The sequence below is a fragment of the Ahaetulla prasina genome, chromosome 7 (genome assembly GCF_028640845.1).
Source record: "Ahaetulla prasina isolate Xishuangbanna chromosome 7, ASM2864084v1, whole genome shotgun sequence".
Taxonomy (NCBI): Eukaryota; Metazoa; Chordata; class Lepidosauria; order Squamata; family Colubridae; genus Ahaetulla; species Ahaetulla prasina.
In genome coordinates this window covers 63,049,185-63,068,160 of record NC_080545.1, presented here as the reverse complement: position 1 = coordinate 63,068,160, position 18,976 = coordinate 63,049,185, and the positions used below count along the sequence as shown (strand labels likewise).

Genomic DNA, 18,976 nt, shown 5'->3' with positions numbered 1-18,976 from the left:
TGATCTAGACTATTAGTAATTTGTTATAGGCAAATTTGTTAAAGAAATAGGGGAGAGTAAAAGTAAATACCTTCTTCAATCAATCTGAGAACTGCATATGATTTTAGGCACCTGATATTTATATGAAATAGATTATTAGTTGCTTTGGTACTACAAGCAAGTAGATCCGGATTAAACCAAATACGGAGAGCGCAACACCCTTATTTGATGACACTCGGCAAACACCGTCCTAGAAGCAAATACGTAGAAATCTCCTGGAGCTTACAAGTACGGTGTGAAAACAACCCCATATTCTAATATAGACCTAATATATAATAAACAATACACAAATCGGAACTATTTATTTTTCAGGACTCTGAAATCCCCACTTTCTCTTAACTACTCGCTTCGCCTCGTCTTATCTTTCCCGCGTTTTTGTTACCATTTCCGGCATCACTTCGGTCAGAATCTCTTTGCTTAACATTCGCGTCTTCCTATTGGCAGTTGGCGAATTCTCCTGCGATGTGATTGGTCATGTTATGCGCCGCTAAATTAATGCTATGGTGAGAGCGGGTGCAGGATAGTAGGTGGGCGAGTGGAATGTATGCCAGGTGGAATAAGCGGTAGGACTTGGGAGTAACGAAGGAGTCACGTAACCTTGGAAAGTGTAGCTTTTGTCTCTCGTATTCCAGGGTCGAGCCTGTAAAGACGGGAGAGCGTGGAGTGAGGAACCGGGAGCATAACGTGGGGAAAGAATTGCACTCCTAAGGAAGGTTAGTCAGGCACGTTAGAAAAAGATGGTGAAAAGAAAGAGTGTTTCTACAGAAGGGGACGGGACAAACCCGGAGAATAGCTGTACGCAGACGGTGGTAGATATATAGAGTGGCTGATTGGCTGTATAGTTAATAGAAAAAGTAGTAAGTTTCAACCTCTTTTATCTTTTGAAGTCAGGTGGGACAATGTTACTGGTAGTTTGAATATTTTGGGGAAAAACAAGCTGAAAAAATGATAAACGCTGCTATTTCAAATACCAGAGATATTCACGAAATGTTGCCATGTCAGTTCATTGGTCCTTCCAACTTGTCTATGCAGTAGCAGTAAAGTTCTGGGTGGGATTCAAGAGAAGAAATCTTAGCTCTTTTGCATGCAAAGTGTACGGCTGACCAATATATGAGCTATTAACCCCCCACTTTTTAAAATGCCTGTAACACATATAATCAGAAGCAAGGAATATTTCTCTTTCAATAAGACAACATCAGAGAAAACGGGGGGGGGGGGAGGGAGGAATGGACCCAACAGAAACTGCAATGTGTTTTCTGTTGCCAAATACCAATCAAATAACAATTGGAAGCCCATTAGCAAGAGTGGAACACTACTGTATTGCTTTATTTAAATGTTGAAAGTAATATTTTGCTATTTTAACTAGTAGCCATAAATAGCCTTAACATCACATCCTGTGTTAAGCACATTGAGCTATAAGCATGTTCCACAGTTTTTGGAGTCTGAATAAATAGCCTTATTCTCCATTAATTTATCTAACTCATGTTTACATCATTCATTTGAACTAATATTGTAGGTGTATTCATTGAATATGTAAGGAGGGTGATTTTTGTAGTCTTCCTCACTGGAGTAAATAATTTCTGTTAAAGAATTTAGATGCAGAGATACAGAGATAAAGAAGCCTTAAAGTATAAAGGTGTCCCTGTCTAATTCTAAAATACCATATATGTCGTTTTCAAATTTCAATATCTCTCTTTTCAAAAATAATAAAAGTATTACATGCATTTCAAATTGCTAGAACTGGAGACATATACAGTTCCAACTTTTATTGTATTAAAAACGATATACATTTGTTACTGTATATAATAAGGCACTTCTGACATTTTCATATGGACAAGCCCTATTCATAGCAGTTGAACAGATAGGCCATATTTACATAAAAGAATTGCAGGTATAAATTTTGTGAGGTCAAATAAAGATAAATTTGAGAAATAAGGAAAAACATTGATCAGTTCTAGTTGGTTTGCTTCTAAGAGCTCACTGGTTTCATATTGTAATAAGACATGACCAACATGCCTCCATATAAATTGATAACAAACCATAACCGATTCACTGAATAGTTGTAAGCAAATTAACGTAGACCTGAGTATGTCTCTCTGTCTCTCAGTTCCATCAGATTTCTACCTCAGGCATACAGAATTGCAGTCAAACGTGCTGAACAGAAATTTCATGTAGGACTATAAGATTAGGCTTCAGACTGGGATCATTTCTTTTCACACTTCAACAGCAAACATATTTCTTGTTACCTCTGGGTCAGCAGTATATCCTGACAGGATTATCATGATTAGAATGAAACCTAGGGTTGCCTATATTCAAATCCATTAATAAATTATCCAATTTATTAATAGAATTATATTATCCAATTAATGTCTATTTGCCTAATTTTTCTAATGAAATTGTTGTGTGTATAAATTCTGGTGTGTCATCTTGAGCCTGCTAACAGAAATACTGAATTTAAATACAATTTCATTCAAAGACAGCAGCAGATGTTCCTTTACTGTGTCAGGCTATGGATGGAAGTTTATATGGTGAATGTTTCTTCATAAAAATAATGAAAATTTAATAAATACTAATTTAACTAATAGTACTATGAATAATGAACTCTGGTGCTGGAGAAGACTCCTGCGAGTCCCTTGGACTGCAAGGCGAACAAACAAGTCAGTCCTAGAGGAGATCAACCCTGACTGCTCTTTAGAAGGCCAGATCCTGAAGATGAAACTGAAATACTTTGGCCACCTAATGAGAAAGAAGGACTCACTGGAGAAGAGCCTAATGCTCGGAAAGATTGAGGGCAAAAGAAGAAAGGGACGACAGAGAACGAGGTGGCTGGATGGAGTCACTGAAGCAGTAGGCATGAGTTTAAATGGACTCCAGAGGACGGTAGAGGACAGGAAGGCCTGAAGGAATGTTGTCCATGGGGTCACGATGGGTCGGACACAACTTCGCAACTAACAACAACACTATGGATAATAATTCTTTAAAGCATTGGAGTCAATATTTGGCATCAAGATATAACAAGTGAAATGACAAAAATATTAAGATGGAGTAAAGTTTAGCACTTTAACCTTTATAACAGTCAAAATGTTGAACATGCATATATTTTCATCTATTTAATATAATATAACAACAGAGTTGGAAGTGACCTTGGAGGCCTTCTAGTCCAACCCCCTGCCCAGGCAGGAAACCCTACACCATCTCAATCAGATGGTTATCCAACATTTTCTTAAAAATTTCCAGTGTTGGAGCATTCACAACTTCTGCAGGCAAGTCGTTCCACTTTTTAATTGTTCTAACTGTCAGGAAATTTATCCTTAGTTCTAAGTTGCTTCTTTCCTTGGTCAGTTTCCACCCATTGCTTCTTGTTCTACCCTCAGGTGCTTTGGAGAACAGCCCGACTCCCTCTTCTTTGTGGCAACCCCTGAGATATTGGAACACTGCTATCATGTCTCCCCTAGTCCTTCTTTTTATTAAACTAGACATATCGAGTTCCTGCAACCGTTCTTCATATGTTTTAGCCTCCAGTCCCCTAATCATCTTTGTTGCTCTTCTCTGCACTCTTTCTAGAGTCTCAGCATCTTTTTTACATCGCGGCGACCAAAACTGAATGCAGTATTCCAAGTGTGGCCTTACCAAGGCATTATAAAGTGGCACTAACACTTCACGTGATCTTGGTTCTATCGCTCTGTTTATGCAGCCCAGAACTGTGTTGGCTTTTTTAGCAGCTACTGCACACTGTTGGCTCATATCTAAATGGTTATCCACTAGGATTCCAAGATCCCTCTCACAGGTACTACTATTGAGCAAGGTACCACATATACGGTACCTGTGCATTTTGGGTTTTTTGCCTAAATGTAGAACCTTACTTTTTTCACTGTTGAATTTCATTTTGTTAGATAGTGCCCAATGTTCAAGTCTATCAAGATCTTTCTATAATTTGAGCCTATCTTCTGGAGTGTTGGCTATTCCTGCCAGCTTGGTGTCATCTGCAAATTTGATGAGTTCCCCATCTATCCCCTCGTCCAAGTCATTGATGAAGATGTTGAAGAGTACTGGGCCTAAAACAGAGCCTTGGGGTACTCCACTGCATACTTCCCTCCATGTGGATGTAGTTCCATTGAGGACTACACGTTGAGTGCGGTTGGTCAGCCAGTTACGAATCCATCTGGTGATGGTGCTGTCTAACCCACATTTTTCTACTTTATCTAGTAGTAGGTTATGGTCTACTTTATCAAATGCTTTACTGAAGTCCAAATAAATTATATCGACAGCATTTGTGGCCATCTTATTTGTCATTATTGCATAAATATAAGCAATTAAAATGAATTGATCTAATTCACTCATAGTGATGAAATAACAATATCGTAAGAATCAATAGGCTTTACATTATACATATTTAACTCAGGTATTATCTTTCAGCTTTTGATGGAGATATCTGGAGACTGCAGTACCCCATATGCCAGAGTGACTCCTAAATACCATACTCGTCTGCAAGGTATAGAGCCACAAGTGGGCAAAAGACGCTTATCTCAGGCACGTCATAGAGCTACTTTGGCAGGACTGTTCAACAGCTTACGAGAAACTGTATTTTCGCAGCAAGAAAATTCTGTCTCAAAGGTACAGAAATAAGTATGCAAATCCCTAAACGTGGAAAAAATTAAACAGTAAGAATAATGCTTACTAATAAATAGTACTAAATATTCTTGCTGTATTCACATGTTGTTACAATTGCTGTTTTTAAATTTTATTTCTGAAATTAAAGCCGTCATGGAAGTTTGATTTAGTGCTTGTTCCAATTTTGTCCGTAAATGTAGGGATTTGTCCTCTGGGTGCTAGAATTATATCTCTGAGTGAGAGCAGGCAGCCTTTTTAATAAAGAAGTCAATACCATGGGAGAGTGCCAACTCACAAAAAAACTGCCATGACAGACATAGCAATCCATTTATTTTTAAATTATTTTTTATTTATTAAATTTATTTGCCACCTATCTCATTTCAAAACAACTCTGGGTTTTACCACTACTAACCAGCCATTTAGCTAAAGGAATCCCAAGGTTTCTCTTTTCAGTGTCAAACTGCAAATAAATAATATTACAAATGAATGCTTTGCTTTACTTTGCAGCATGCTAGCTTCTTATTTTACTTAGTAAAATAATCTTTCTTTAAGTCAGATGTCAAGGAAGTTGGTGGACGCCAAGTGTCCTTCTTTTGGCTGAGAGCTTTGAGTCAGCAAGGTGTGATGTAGAATGTGATACGGAAATAAGGATTTATAAATTGGTTTCTTTCTGGTCGATGACATTTTGGTATTATCTTAATTTATAAGCCTGTTTTCATACTGTTTCATGTATTTTTTTTTTAAACGAAAGACTGATTTACCCAGTGCTCTTAATACAATAAAAACATGTTAGGAAAACAAATATATATCCAGGCACAAATATATATTTTAATCTATTGCTGAGGTAATCTATTGAGGTATGTGCAAAGTCAAAGCAAAAACTTCAGCCTGTGAAAAATAGCTACTTCAGAGAACTCACCTCTATATTGAAAGAATAATTAAGGTTTAATGAAGAGACTATTTTTTTCTGATAAAAGTACCTTCCCATAGAATGAGGTTTCCTGGAAAAATTAAATACATATTAAAGCAGCTCAGGCCTTTTATACAGGTATGCTATAAATACAGGGAGTCCTTGATTTATTAACAGTTTGATTAATGATTGTTTGAAGTTACAATGGCACAGAAAAAAGTGACATGACCATTTTTCGCACTTATGACTTTTGTAGCATCCCCACAGTCACATGATCAAAAATCAGACACATGGCAACTGGTTCGTACTTATGACCATTGTTGTGTCTCAGGGTCATTAGATCCTCTTTTGAAACCTTCTGACAAGCAAAATCAATGGGGAAGCCAGATTCACTTAACAACCTTGTTACTAACTTATCAACTGCAAGGATTCACAGGGACACTTAACAACAGTGTCAAGAAAGGTTGTAAAATGGGGCAAAACTCAATTAATAAATGTCTTACTTAACAACAGAAATTGGGCTCAATTGTGGTCATAAGTCAAGGACTACCTGTAGTCTATCCTCTCAAGCTGTTTTCAAGCATCTTGCTTCTCAAATGGTAATCTTCCTGATTGACTTATTTAGCGTAGGTAGATGACAATACAGGTAGTCCTTAACTTGCAACCATTTGTGAATGTTCCAAATTACAATGGCATTGAAAAACGTGAATTATGGCCATTTTTCAACTTACAGTCATTGCAGCATCCCCATGGTCAGGTGATCAAAATGTGCACACTTGGCAACTGGCATGTATTTATGCCGGTTGCATGTGATCACCTTTTATAATCTTCTGACAAGCAAAGTTAATAGGGAAGCCAGATTCACTTAACAACTGTTACTAACATAACATCTGCAGTAATTCACTTAACTGTGGCAAGAAAGTTCATAAAATGGGGCAAAACTCACTTAGCAACAGAAATTTTGGGCTCAATTGTGTCGTAATTTGAGGACTACCTAAACTGATTGCCATAAGACATTTTACTCTTTCCCCACATGGATTTTGATTGCATGTTTCAGGCTTTTCACATGGGAGATTCTTTAATGCCATGATGTTATCACATGTTATTTGATATTTGGAAAATAAGAATCCAGGCCTCAATAATCGGTCAATATAATCTGTAAACCTGTATAGCAGCACTGGTTTCCCTCTTTTAACTTTTTTTCTTTTCTCCTCATAACTTGATATATTAAATTCTTTCAAAGTAGCCCTCCAGATCCCCAACTGACTGTAGCCAATGTGAAGGGCTGTTGGGAGCTATAATTTAGCAGTTTCCATAGACCATGAGTTCCCTATCAGGCAGGAACAATAGGCTGACTAGGAAACCCAGGACATATATGTGTCTGGGTGTTATTCAAGGTGATGTTTATCACCTAAAAATCCCTTCATGGTATAGGACAGTGATGGCAAACCTTTTCAGCACAGAGTGCTGAAAAGGTTGTGCAGAAACATCTTAGACGTGCTCATCGGGGCCACACCCCAGTAAAGCAGAACTTCTGGGTTCTAGCGTGCATGCACGCCTGATGATCAGCTGGCCGGCACGCATGTGCCAGCCAGTTTTCGGCACTGCCATGTGCACAAAGGGATCGTACTCCAGAAGCCGAACTTCAGGGTTCAGGCACGCATGTGCACCCGACAATCAGCTGGCTGGCACACATGTGCACACCGGTTTTTGGCACTGCCACGTGCACGAAGGACAGCTGATCATCAGAAACCCAGAAGACAAACAGGCAAGGCTATGCATGTCAGGCAACATGGCTTTGTGAGCCAGGGCACGCATACCATAGATTCGCCATCATGGGTATAGGACCTGGTTATTTGAGAGACTGAAAAAAGCTACAAAAAGCTATCTCTCTCTGATAGCTATTTGCCTGCCCAGTAGGATCGGGTAGAGTGGACATGCTCCAAGTGGACATGCTCCATTTTAATTAAATGTTGTCACCTGTTGGGCTTAGGAAGCATGCCTTCTCGGACATGAGGCCTGTCCACTGGAACCTTGATCTCATACATCTGTACAGCTCTCCCTTGCAGTTATTCTACAATTCTTTCAAAATCTGACATTGATTTTGTTGTTTCTTACCTTTGGGATGGAAACCATTCAGAACTGTTTAGAAGTTGGCCAGTTAATTAATTAGCTAACCAATTAAATGAACACATGAATATTAGCCTATTCAGAATGCATACGAGTAGCTCTTTGGTTTTTTTTGTTCGTTTAGTCTCAGGTCTTATGCCAAGCTAAGAATTATATCCAGGAACTGGAGCAAACTCTGGAAAATCTGTTGAAGATGAAAGGTACTATATGGAAGTGCTTGCTAAATCTTTTTCCTCTGCTATGTACTTGTTTCTTCTTTAAAAAATTAGATTAGTGACAAAGTTATAGAATCAATATAAGGCTGAAACATAAGAAGATGAAACTTTTCCATCTCATATTTACTAGCACAAAAGATCATTATGAAGGAAATCCCAACAATAAAAGGTGGGGAGGGTATGCTTAATTTCTAAATGTTTTCACGTAGATTTCCTTCCATGTTTGATATTCAGTGAGCATTCATAAAAGTTAAAGACTCTTTGACTTGCTCTCACTGTGGGGAGCTTTACAGACATAATGGCAGCATTATGAAAGTGATTTGGCACTGCTTTCTTCCAGAAATACTTTGAATTCCTGATCTAGTTCCCTCAAGACCTGGCTTTGTCATCAGGCTTGGGGTCTCGGACAGATAAGATCTTGAGGCTGATCCCTTGCTGATTGAATCTCATGTGTGGAAGCATCAAAATATCTGTGGACAATTCAGATATCTGTGAAGCATCAAAATATCTGTGGACAAGGAATGGACAATTCAGAAGGGCAAATTCATTCATTCATTCACTCAGTCCATCAGTCAGTCTATTTCTATTACAGCCTATCTCAGTTAATGACTGAGCAACTTGCAATTAAAAAGTATTTTACAATTAAAATACTAAAAACATTTTAAAACTATCCTATATTTGTAATCTGTAGCTGTTATCCTATATTTGTTAAAGTGTTCCCCATTGTTTAGATCAAACACGTTTCTCTTCTTTTATATGATTCAAATCCAGACAATATTATAAGGTGGCAAAATTTGTCTTTGGCACTGTGCTTACCAAGAAAGGAAGGCTGATATAAAAGTTGATCTATAGATTAAGTCCAATTTTGCTGCTCTGTTTTAAATCTTACATTTTTTGTACATTTTGTTGTTTGTTGTTGTGTTTTTAATGGTTTCTTTTTATATACCGTATATACTCGAATATAAGCTGATCCGAGTATAAGCCGAGGTCCCCAATTTTACCCCAAAAACTGGGGTAAACTGGGGACTCGAGTATAAGCCGAGGGTGGGAAATGAGGCACCTACCGGTTGGGGAAACCCTCCCTCCCTCAGCTGAGAAGGCTGGCGGCTCCCCCACCCCGCCCTCTCACTGCACCGGCAGGGCTTCCCCGCGCCGTCCGGTAAAATGTGAAAAAAAGAAGAAAAAAAAAACTCGAGTATAAGCCGTATATACTCGAGTATAAGCCGAGGGGCTTAAAAAAAAAAAAACTCGAGTATAAGCCGTATAGACCCGAGTATAAGCCGAGGGGACGTTTTTCAGCACAAAAAACGTGCTGAAAAACTCGGCTTATACTCGAGTATATACGGTACCTAGTTTTGGGCTGAAATAAAATATATTTTATTGTCAAATAAGTTTTATTAAATACAACTGTATTGTTATATTTGGATGAGAGAACTCTATTCAGTTCCTTTTTCCATTATGACATTCAATTCATTGCTCATCTCATCATTTTCCAATCTAATTTTCTAGTTCTTCAAGCTGCTATTTATGAGTGATTTGTTTATCTATTCAAGCATCACACGCTGTGATTGGCTTTTGCATCACCTATTACCAGGTGGTCTTAGTTGAAAATTTGGGGAACTGAAACTTTAGAACATCTGTGCTCCATCAATGAGCTACAGCCCCTCCGAAAATAGAGCTAGGTGAATTATCATTATCCATAGAACTTTCTGTCTTGTTGCTTATATAATGTTTGTTGCCATTATATTATCTATTTTCGTTTTGTTGTATTGGTTGAAATTATAAATTTGGATTATTTTATTGACAGATACTTCATGTACCGTTTATTGTTTGGGCAACATCACAATATTAATATTAGTAGAGATAACAGTACAAATAACCAATAATAAAGCTAATACATCTGTTTTTAAAAAACATTTTCCTACAATACTTTCTTCAAATCCATTTGATTATATTCAAATTTCAAAATATGCCTATTAGTAACAGATGTTTTTTCTGTTGCCAACAGAAATTTTAAATCTGGACGACGGCAATCCATCCAGTTTGGAAGATGTAAAGGAGGAATATGTCAAGATGTATTTCGACAATCATAGGTTACAAAATTTAAACTTTCTGAAAGTATACCTTTTAAATATTCCATATAAGCCTGTAATTATTCAGAAAATAATTACATGCCTATCCTATGAAATTTGCATGGATTTTCAGTCTTTACTGAATTGCAGAAATAACAAGAAGGAAAATTAGTGTGAAATAGAGATTTTGAAAGTGGGATTTTTAACACGATGAATCTCGATCCCATTTTTTTAATCCTTGTTTTTCTTTATTCTCTTTGTTTATATTGCTTCCCCATATGATTTCTGCAGCCTAGTTTATTTCTTGAAGAGTAATTAATGCCAAACAAAATTTGTTGACTTCCCAATACATGTTCATGACCAAAAAAAAAATAATGGATTTAGGTAATCTTTCCATTTATTTTGTAGCATCGTACACTCTTCAGATGTTTTGAGTCAAAATGGCACCACGGTCTGGTACGTGATCCAAGAACATGAGAAACCAATTGTAGAAGAAGATGTAAGACAAAGGCTAACACAGTCATCAACTACCTCTTCTCCTGATCTCATGGAGTTTGAACGGTACATGAAGAAATATGATATTTCTCCTTTTGAACTGATTCAACAAATAAAGTTATATAGGGTTAAACTGCTTAAATTAGTCTATATCTGAATGAATGAAGACATTTAATAGTTTCTAGTAACTGCAGGATAGAAGAAAGTAAGTGGATGTTACATTTGACGTCACAGCTTTTAAATAATGGAAGAATATTATCCTATAAGAGATTACCTTAAATTTTGTTTCTTGTGTAGCAGGGGAAGAGTGCACTGACTGCACAATTGCCCGATCAGTGCAATATAGTATATTTTGTCTGTGCTATAGTATAGCTTAGTGAAAAGGTTCATTTGTGTCATGTTATTCAACGATCCTGGTCAACAAAGTGACATTTGCTTTATTTTTTTATATATAAAAGTTTTAATTCAGAATAAAAACAAACAAGAACCAATATTGAAGGGAAAAAGAGAAAACAATGAGGGAAGAAAAAAGCAGAAACAAACGTGCAGAAATCAAAGAAAAGAAAGATGTAACAATAGCTCCAAATAAGCTGGAAATAAGTGCTTATTGATACAAATTGCAAATCACTACTTAATCTGAACTGTTTCTGAAAAACACATGTTCTGTTTCTGCTGTTCTTAAGTGTGCCTATCACATAGTATGACCCTGTGTGCCTATTACATGGCATATTTTTTTTACTGCAAGCTACTTTTTCTGAGAGAAGAAGTAGGGGCAGCATTGTAAGAATAACTATGGAATATGACCAGCAGGTGGTGCAAATGTATTTCAGTTACACAACTTGAGGTATTTCTTAATTAACCTATCTTATTTTTTCAGAGATGGCAAAAATCAGTACAAGGGTTTGTTTTTTAATACATGACCTATAAAATTATTTTGTGATTTCTTGTCTCATTCCTTCCCTCTTACATTGATACTTTCAAAGCAATCATTATCACCATTTTTATAATAATGCAAATTATTCATTATCTTCAAGATTTTAGTGTGAATTTGCTAGTATTTAATTTCTAATTCCACAGTTGGTCTCCTAATTAATGTAAGAAATTAATTTCTGTTTCTTTAGGTTATACTTAATCAAATAAACCCAAATGCCATCCTACAAATAATAATTAGTTTAATAATATAACAGAAAGCAAAGTAAGAATCATGGCAGAAAGTTCATATAAAATTATGCCTTCCTCATTTTTTTTTTTATTAATTTACATTTATATCCCGCCCTTTTCCGAAGACTCAGGGCGGCTTACAGTGTATAAGGCAATAGTCTCATTCTATTTGTATATTTACAAAGTCAACTTATTGCCCCCCCAACAATCTGGGTCCTCATTTTACCTACCTTATAAAGGATGGAAGGCTGAGTCAACCTTGGGCCGGGCTTGAACCTGCAGTAATTGCAGGCTATTGTGTTCTAATAACAGGCTCCTAACAGCCTGAGCTATCCACGGCCCTTGATAAAGGTCCATTAACTCAAAGATCTTATCTTCAATTTTCAGATAATTTTGTGATTTTTGTAAAAGATATCTACTTGCTATCCTAAAAAAAAAATATAAGACCAAACATTTCATCCATCTTGAAGTTGGTCATCTTTTTCTTTTTCCTTTCCATTTGTTCTTCAAGTGAGAACTGTAGATGGTACTATGTACAATACTATGGATTGTACGATTATGCATTTATTTATTTTCCCAGTTATCCATGATATTATTGAGTTTTCTCCAATATCAGAAGCACCAATACTTTTTATTCTATGTCAGTACAAATTTGGCATCCATAGAGTATCACAAGAAAAACTATTGTCATTATAATTCTAATCTTTATAGGTCACAGTAAATGTAGACGTTGGAGTAGAAGGAGATTTATGATCAGGCCTTTGATATCTTTTCCAGACTTTCATTGTTGTCAAGTGCCACTTACCGTAATATATTTCTAGTTGTTTTACTGTTAGTCAATCCCAAAAAACAGAAGCTATCCACCAGTTCAGTTTTATTGTCAGTTGGTAGCTGTGCTTGTTGTCATTAGTTTGGTCATTTTTTTGTATTTAATCTTAAATCTATTATCTTTTGCTTTTGGGCTGCCAAGTGAGAGTTTCAAGGTTATGTGCCAGTGCCTGGAGGCTGTCTGTGTTTGGATGGGGAAGAACCATCTCCAAGTCAGGTCTACAAAGACTGAATAGGGGTGGGGGTGAGGTGGGGGATCTTTGAGCAGCCCAGATCTTGAATATTCTATCTATGACGTTGGCTGGATTAGATGTAATTGTATGTGACAGGCAGGGAAAAGAGATGCCTCCTAGGGAACAGTCAGACACGAGAGCGAAAAATCCCTTAATTAATTAGAGACAGAAACAATAAGGACCCATCCTAAGTGATCAGGCTGCAAAACAATCATGGAAGATTTGTGCTTTCAGATTTGCAAGATTCTGTTAGTGTAGCTTTACAATAAAGTAGAATTAGCTTGTGACGTCGTGTTTCCCGTCTGGTTTTCCTGAGAGAACTGACAAATGGGGATATTCCTGAAGTCACAGCTCCTGTTAGCCTTTTCTTAGATCAGGGCCTCTTCAGACAATCACCCAATTTCACAATTTAACTGCAATATATTCTACATAGGGATGCCCTTAAAGGCCACTCAAAAGTTTCAGTTGGTGCAGAATGCAGTTGTGCAGGCAGTGGTAGTCATACCTTGTTATGCCATGCAATACTTCTTCTTTGTGTGCTGTACTGCTTGCCAGTTTACTTCTGGCTGTGATTCATTGTGCTGGTCACTATCTATAAAACCCTACCTAGCATAAGATCTGATAACTTGAGGGAGTGCCTGCTACCCATAGTATCAGCTCAGTTGATTTGATCTGGCTTGGTTGACTTTCTCTGTTTAGCATGTTTTTTAAACAAGACCATCTGTTGGGATCCGCCCTGAGTCCCTCGGGAGAAGGGCGGTATAAAAATTTAAATAATAAAATAAATAAATAAATAAATAAATCCAGAAGCATGACTCCTCCATAGCAGTGACCACCTTCTGGAATATAATTCCTCTCAAGATCCAAACAGACTACACCCTGATGATGTTTCAAAGGGCCTTGAAGGCTTAGCTCTAGGCCCTTAATAAGGATGAATAAAGCTTTGTTGCATTATGTGGGTTTGTTTCTTTCTGTTCCTGTGTGGTTCTTGTCACATTCACCATTTTTACTGTTCATTTGTATCTCTTGTCTTTCTCTTGTTTTTAATGTTTCGTTTGAATATCCCCTCCAAATCTGCTGGGAGACTAGTGGCATATAAATATAATAAATTATTATTGTCCCCATTGTTGTACTGTGTTCCTTTATCATCATTACTAAATGTTGCAGATCATTTACATTTTCAACTAACAGTTTGAAATACTTTAGAATTTTATGAAAAATAAATGCTGGCAGTTCTGGATTTTATTTTGGATATATTCATTTTGTGAGGTCTCATCATAATTACATTATATTCTATATAAATCGTGGTTGTAAGGTATGTGTGTTTAACATTTTGAGTTTGATTTTATGTGGCAAGCTGGTTGTTTCCATGAATAGGCAAATATAAGAAATGGCAGTACAACCTTTGTGTTTAAAACAGGAACTCAATTTATAGCAAGAGTTATCTTGATTTTCTCCTTCCGTGAAATATTTTAGAAAGCGACCTCTTGAATGTCGATTATGATAAAAGCAGACAGTACCATTTTCTTGTCCTTTTATTCCTTTGCTGTGAAACATTAGCAACAGATAATGTTAACATAAAATATTAAGTGGTTTAATTAAGGATGTGATTATTGGGTAACAATTTTCTGCAGATATTGCCTTGTCAGGCACCCTAGATAGAAAATTAATTTTCCAAATTATTTGATCATTATCATCAGTTTTGTTCTCTTACACTTTATTTTCTGTAGTTAAGCTATTAAGCTTTGTGCCCTTGCAATTATTTTAGAAGTGCAGTTGAAGTAGTGATCTTCCTTGTCAGGCCTCCAGTGACCTCTAGTATTTGGGTTGAAACATTGAAGATTATTGATTATTAATCAACAAACAGGCATACTCATTTTGTATTATCCTTTTACCATTATGTAAGCCACCCAGAGTCGCTGTGACAGTGAAATAAGCAGCATATAAATTTAATAAATAAATATCAGCATAGTCTCTTCAGTATAGTGCAGATTATTTCTTCAATTTTAAAACTGCACAAATCTTCTAATGCAGCTTCTCTCCTTATCTTTTCAGATAATATGTAGTCTTATCTTATTCTTTTGCCAACTAGAGACAGTCTGTTTCATCATCTTCTGTGGCATCCTGATCTGTGCATAAGTTTTGCATAAGGATAGTGAGATGTTCTGTTAATCCCATTTTTCTAAAGACAATTAGGTTGATATGGTTGACGCAGTCAAAAGTCTTCCATAGTCAATGAACTGTACATTGTGGGGGTATTCTTTATTGTTCTTCTTTTTCTAAAATACATCTGCAATAATATCTCCCTCTTCTAAAACCAGTTTGAACAACTGAATAAAGCTCTAATTCGTGTTGGATGATCCTAAGCTTTATTTTGCTAGCATATCAAATTACAGTTACTTATTGTGTGGCAGTTGTACAATCTTTTTTTTTGTTTTTTGTTTTTTTTGTTTACATTTATACCCCGCCCTTCTCCGAAGACTCAGGGCGGCTTACAGTGTATAAGGCAATAGTCTCATTCTATTTGTATATTTTTTACAAAGTCAACTTATTGCCCCCCCAACAATCTGGGTCCTCATTTTACCTACCTTATAAAGGATGGAAGGCTGAGTCAACCTTGGGTCGGGCTCGAGGTTCTCAAGGCTCGAGGCTCAAGATCTCTTGAGGATCTTTTATTTGGTACTGGTATGTAGCCTGACATCTTCCTACCAGTTGGCCATTGTGTTCGCCACATTTCTAGCATAGTTCAATTAGAACTTTTATTGATTCTTCATCATTGCTTGCCATATTTTTGAAGATATTCCATCAATTTTTATAGCTTTCCAATTTAGAAATAAGAGTGTTGATTTAACTTGATATTCTAGTATTAAAAGATTATGTACGTAGGGAATATCTTCTAATATCTTCTAATATCTGTGTTGGATGTTGATATCTGTACTGTACAGAATTTCAACGTACTCCTTCCTTATATGTTTGATTTCTTTGAATCTGTCTGTTGACATCTTTAGTAAATCAATTAGACGTTAGACTCTCTAGTTTAATAAATCTTTTGGAAGACTTTCTTGGTTTTCCATGTCTGTTTCCATCTTCGATATATTTATAGATATTATAAGACAATTCCTTCTCTAGGCCATGGAAATTTTTAATTAGAGCTTCCAGAAAGTTTTGTCTTTCTTAGTTTTTGCCTTCTCTTTTCAAAAATTTCTACTGTCTGTTTCAAACATCCAGTTCAGTTTCTTCTATTTCTTAATCACAGATAGTCTCTTTTCACACTTTTTTATTAACAACTTATTTGATTTCATTCCACAGTTCCTCTGGCTCCCATCAATAAGGTTCAGGACTTCAAAGTTCTCCTTGAAAATGGTGGGTATACAGTGTTCCATATTGTATTGTGGAAACTGATTGGTTTTCTCCTGTTTTAGCTGTCCTGAAACTTGCACATGTGCAAAGAGTCCTTGACCACACCTTTGCTCTCATAACTGAACCCTTTCATCTACTTATGCCAATAATGTACCAAATATTTGATCTGGTGATGTTCCCTAGTCCATATAGTCCAACTAAATATCCTCCTTACTGTTTCCAGCTTTAGAATTCCACTTTTCAATCATAAGCAGCATGTTCTGTCAAATTCAGATAGAATTTGATCATAAAATTTGTCAACTTCTTCTGCATCAGTAGTTGGGTCAAAATTAGAATAACCCTCATATTAGAGAGTTGTTAATAAAATCTATTTAACTGCATTGTACTAAAGTATTGTCTTTGTACACCCTTCACAATAAAAACAGTGGCATCCCTTCTTCGTTTTTCATGTTCTGAGCAGTAAACGGTATGATCTTCTGGCTGAATGTGCCCAATTCCGATCCATTTCAATTCAGTGATGCCCACAGTGTAGTCAGCTTATTGCTCTGTGCCTGTTAGATGCCATCCAGAAGATGTTGTGAGAGATGTCTCCTCTCCTGTTTCATTCCAGATACTTGTATTTTTACAAGCAGACTGTAGACTTGCTGGTTGATAATGCAGTTGTAAGCCCAGAAGAAGTTATGCTCCCTGTGGTCTCCACGGCTGTTTCCCATCTGTGGCAGGGACTTCCAGAAGACAGGAAGGACAGTGTTCTGCAGTACTGTAGCCAAAGACAGAATTTCATCTCTGAGATCAAGACAGCTTCTCAAGAACCTGCCTGTACTGATGAGAGCAGTGTGAGAGACAGTGGAACCAATAGCCAGGAAGCCAGCGGTTCAGTAGGATCAACACCAGAGGAGGTGAGAATTGGTGTCTTCTACAATTATAGTTGAACAGTTAGTTAAGTATATAGTTCTAACATTTAAAATTGCTGAGTCTCTGTTTCTTCAGTAATAAAAGGGAGGACAGTATAATGATTAATAAAAACACTAGGAAATACTATGGCTAAATTAGCAATAAGTATACATCTTGACAATGTTCAGAAATTGTTCAAAAAATAGCTCCAATTTTAAAAAAAAGGATTTTTCTAGAGTAAATAAAATTATAACCAAAATAACCTATATAATATAATATAATAATCTTAATTACAGCTCAATCACATTTGGTATTTTTAGAACGTAAGCTTATGCCACATCATTGCTTTATTCACCACTTAGCTCATATTAGTGATAACCAAAACATGTTGTTAGGTATCAGATGAGAGATGTGATTGGTAGATTAGGTGGAAAAACCACAAAGCCTCAACTAGTATTTATGTGGGTTTCTCCACTAAATCCATGGTAGATAATAGGCATTGGGGAAGGATATGATTATTTTTAATTCAATAGGTTCCAGAGAAACTAATTCCTGTCCTAATGTCTTATGCCCTATGATGTTTTGACAGTGCCTTTTCCTGTTACACGAGCAAAGCAACACTTGTGGAGTTTCACTATAAACAGCAGTTTCAGAAAAAGAACATCTAGTAAGGAGGCTGAGAGTAATTTTGTTATTCCCTTACACTGTTAGATTGTTCCTGAACAATCTTAATTACAACCAAGCTCAGTGAGAACATAAATAGAGATTAATAAAACATAGCCTCCTTAATAATTAGAAATCATCCTAAAATATAAACCATAAAAATAAATGGTCTTGGCTAAAAGAGTTATTAACTGTTTTTTAAACTTGGGTGCTGAAAAATTAGTGGATAACAATTAGAATAGAATAGAATTTTAGAATAGAATAGTTAGAATAGTTTAGAATAGAATAGAATAATTATGCATACCAACCAGTTTCATCTTAGAATAACCAAGTGCCGCACTCCTTACTTATTTAGGAATCACTAGAATAAATCCTAATCAACACCAGGAATTTAAAAAGAGGTTTCTTGGATGATGCTTTTGGAAGTAATGTCCAGAATTCTTTCTCTTAGATCCTCTTTGAAGATGCTTTTGATGTGGCCACTAGTTTCCTTGATAGAAATGAAGTACAAGAAATATCCAGTCAAAGGTAATGGTTATAACTAGATAAATTGCTATGTTGTTATATCAGGCAGACTAGAAGAGAAAGGACAGTAACAAGTTACTCTTCTGGAACAATTATACAATAATTAGTGCCTAAAGTATTTGTGTTTACCTATCAGGTGAAATTCAAGCACTGTCTAATCAAGTGACCATAAGTGAGAGAATGATACATAATCTAGGAGATGTGTTTTTATAGAACAGGGATAATGTGAAAGTTATAATTTTATAGAAATGTTTGGAAATAAGTAGTGTGACTAACTAAAAAACAGGGGCAGCCTTTTGCAAAATACTGTAAATGTTCACTGTCTTCCTCTTAAATGTCATTGTTAAGGTGCAAGAATAGATGATTCTTGTGAGACCATAACTAGCCCCATGATCACCAGTACTACTATGTTTGGTATGTAAACGTTCAATGCTATACAAGCCATCCAAGTTGAGGATCTTGCAGTACACACAAGGGGCTCTGATTTGGAGAATAATGCATTACTGGGATAGAGATGACAGGAAGAACTACAGTGGAAAAAGATGTATTAAAGGGAAGAAGGAGCTTTGGAATCTTTAACTAGGTCAGAATAATTATTTGTTCCTATATGTCTGGGCTATTCATTGCCTTGGTCAACTTCAGGCCATATTCACATAGTCTCCTGACCCTGCCACAAGTACTTCCTGGTCCCAGTTCTCATGTTCTTATACTTTTGTCTGTATTTCAAGGCAGCCTATAGCTGGGGTACCTGAAAGAGGTTTTCTGGTGTTCTATTGTAGAAGTTATGTTGTGTAATATTCTGCCTCAATATATGGCACATGAATGCTCATGGGGAAGGCA

At 36.4% G+C, this 18,976-nt stretch overlaps 1 protein-coding gene across 1 annotated transcript in view; it reads left to right on the top strand.

The window, feature by feature from the left end:
- Positions 1–580: 580 nt before the first annotated feature.
- The window catches only part of STRA8 (stimulated by retinoic acid 8), a 30,744-nt gene continuing 12,348 nt past the window's right edge, over positions 581–18,976 (top strand). The window contains exons 1-7 of the mRNA XM_058191797.1: positions 581–896; positions 4,456–4,653; positions 7,815–7,890; positions 9,914–9,998; positions 10,386–10,538; positions 16,665–16,953; positions 18,063–18,139. Of these exons, the coding sequence (XP_058047780.1) occupies positions 4,462–4,653; positions 7,815–7,890; positions 9,914–9,998; positions 10,386–10,538; positions 16,665–16,953; positions 18,063–18,139 (872 nt within the window). The 5' untranslated portion in view covers positions 581–896; positions 4,456–4,461. The remainder of the gene's footprint in view (positions 897–4,455; positions 4,654–7,814; positions 7,891–9,913; positions 9,999–10,385; positions 10,539–16,664; positions 16,954–18,062; positions 18,140–18,976) is intronic.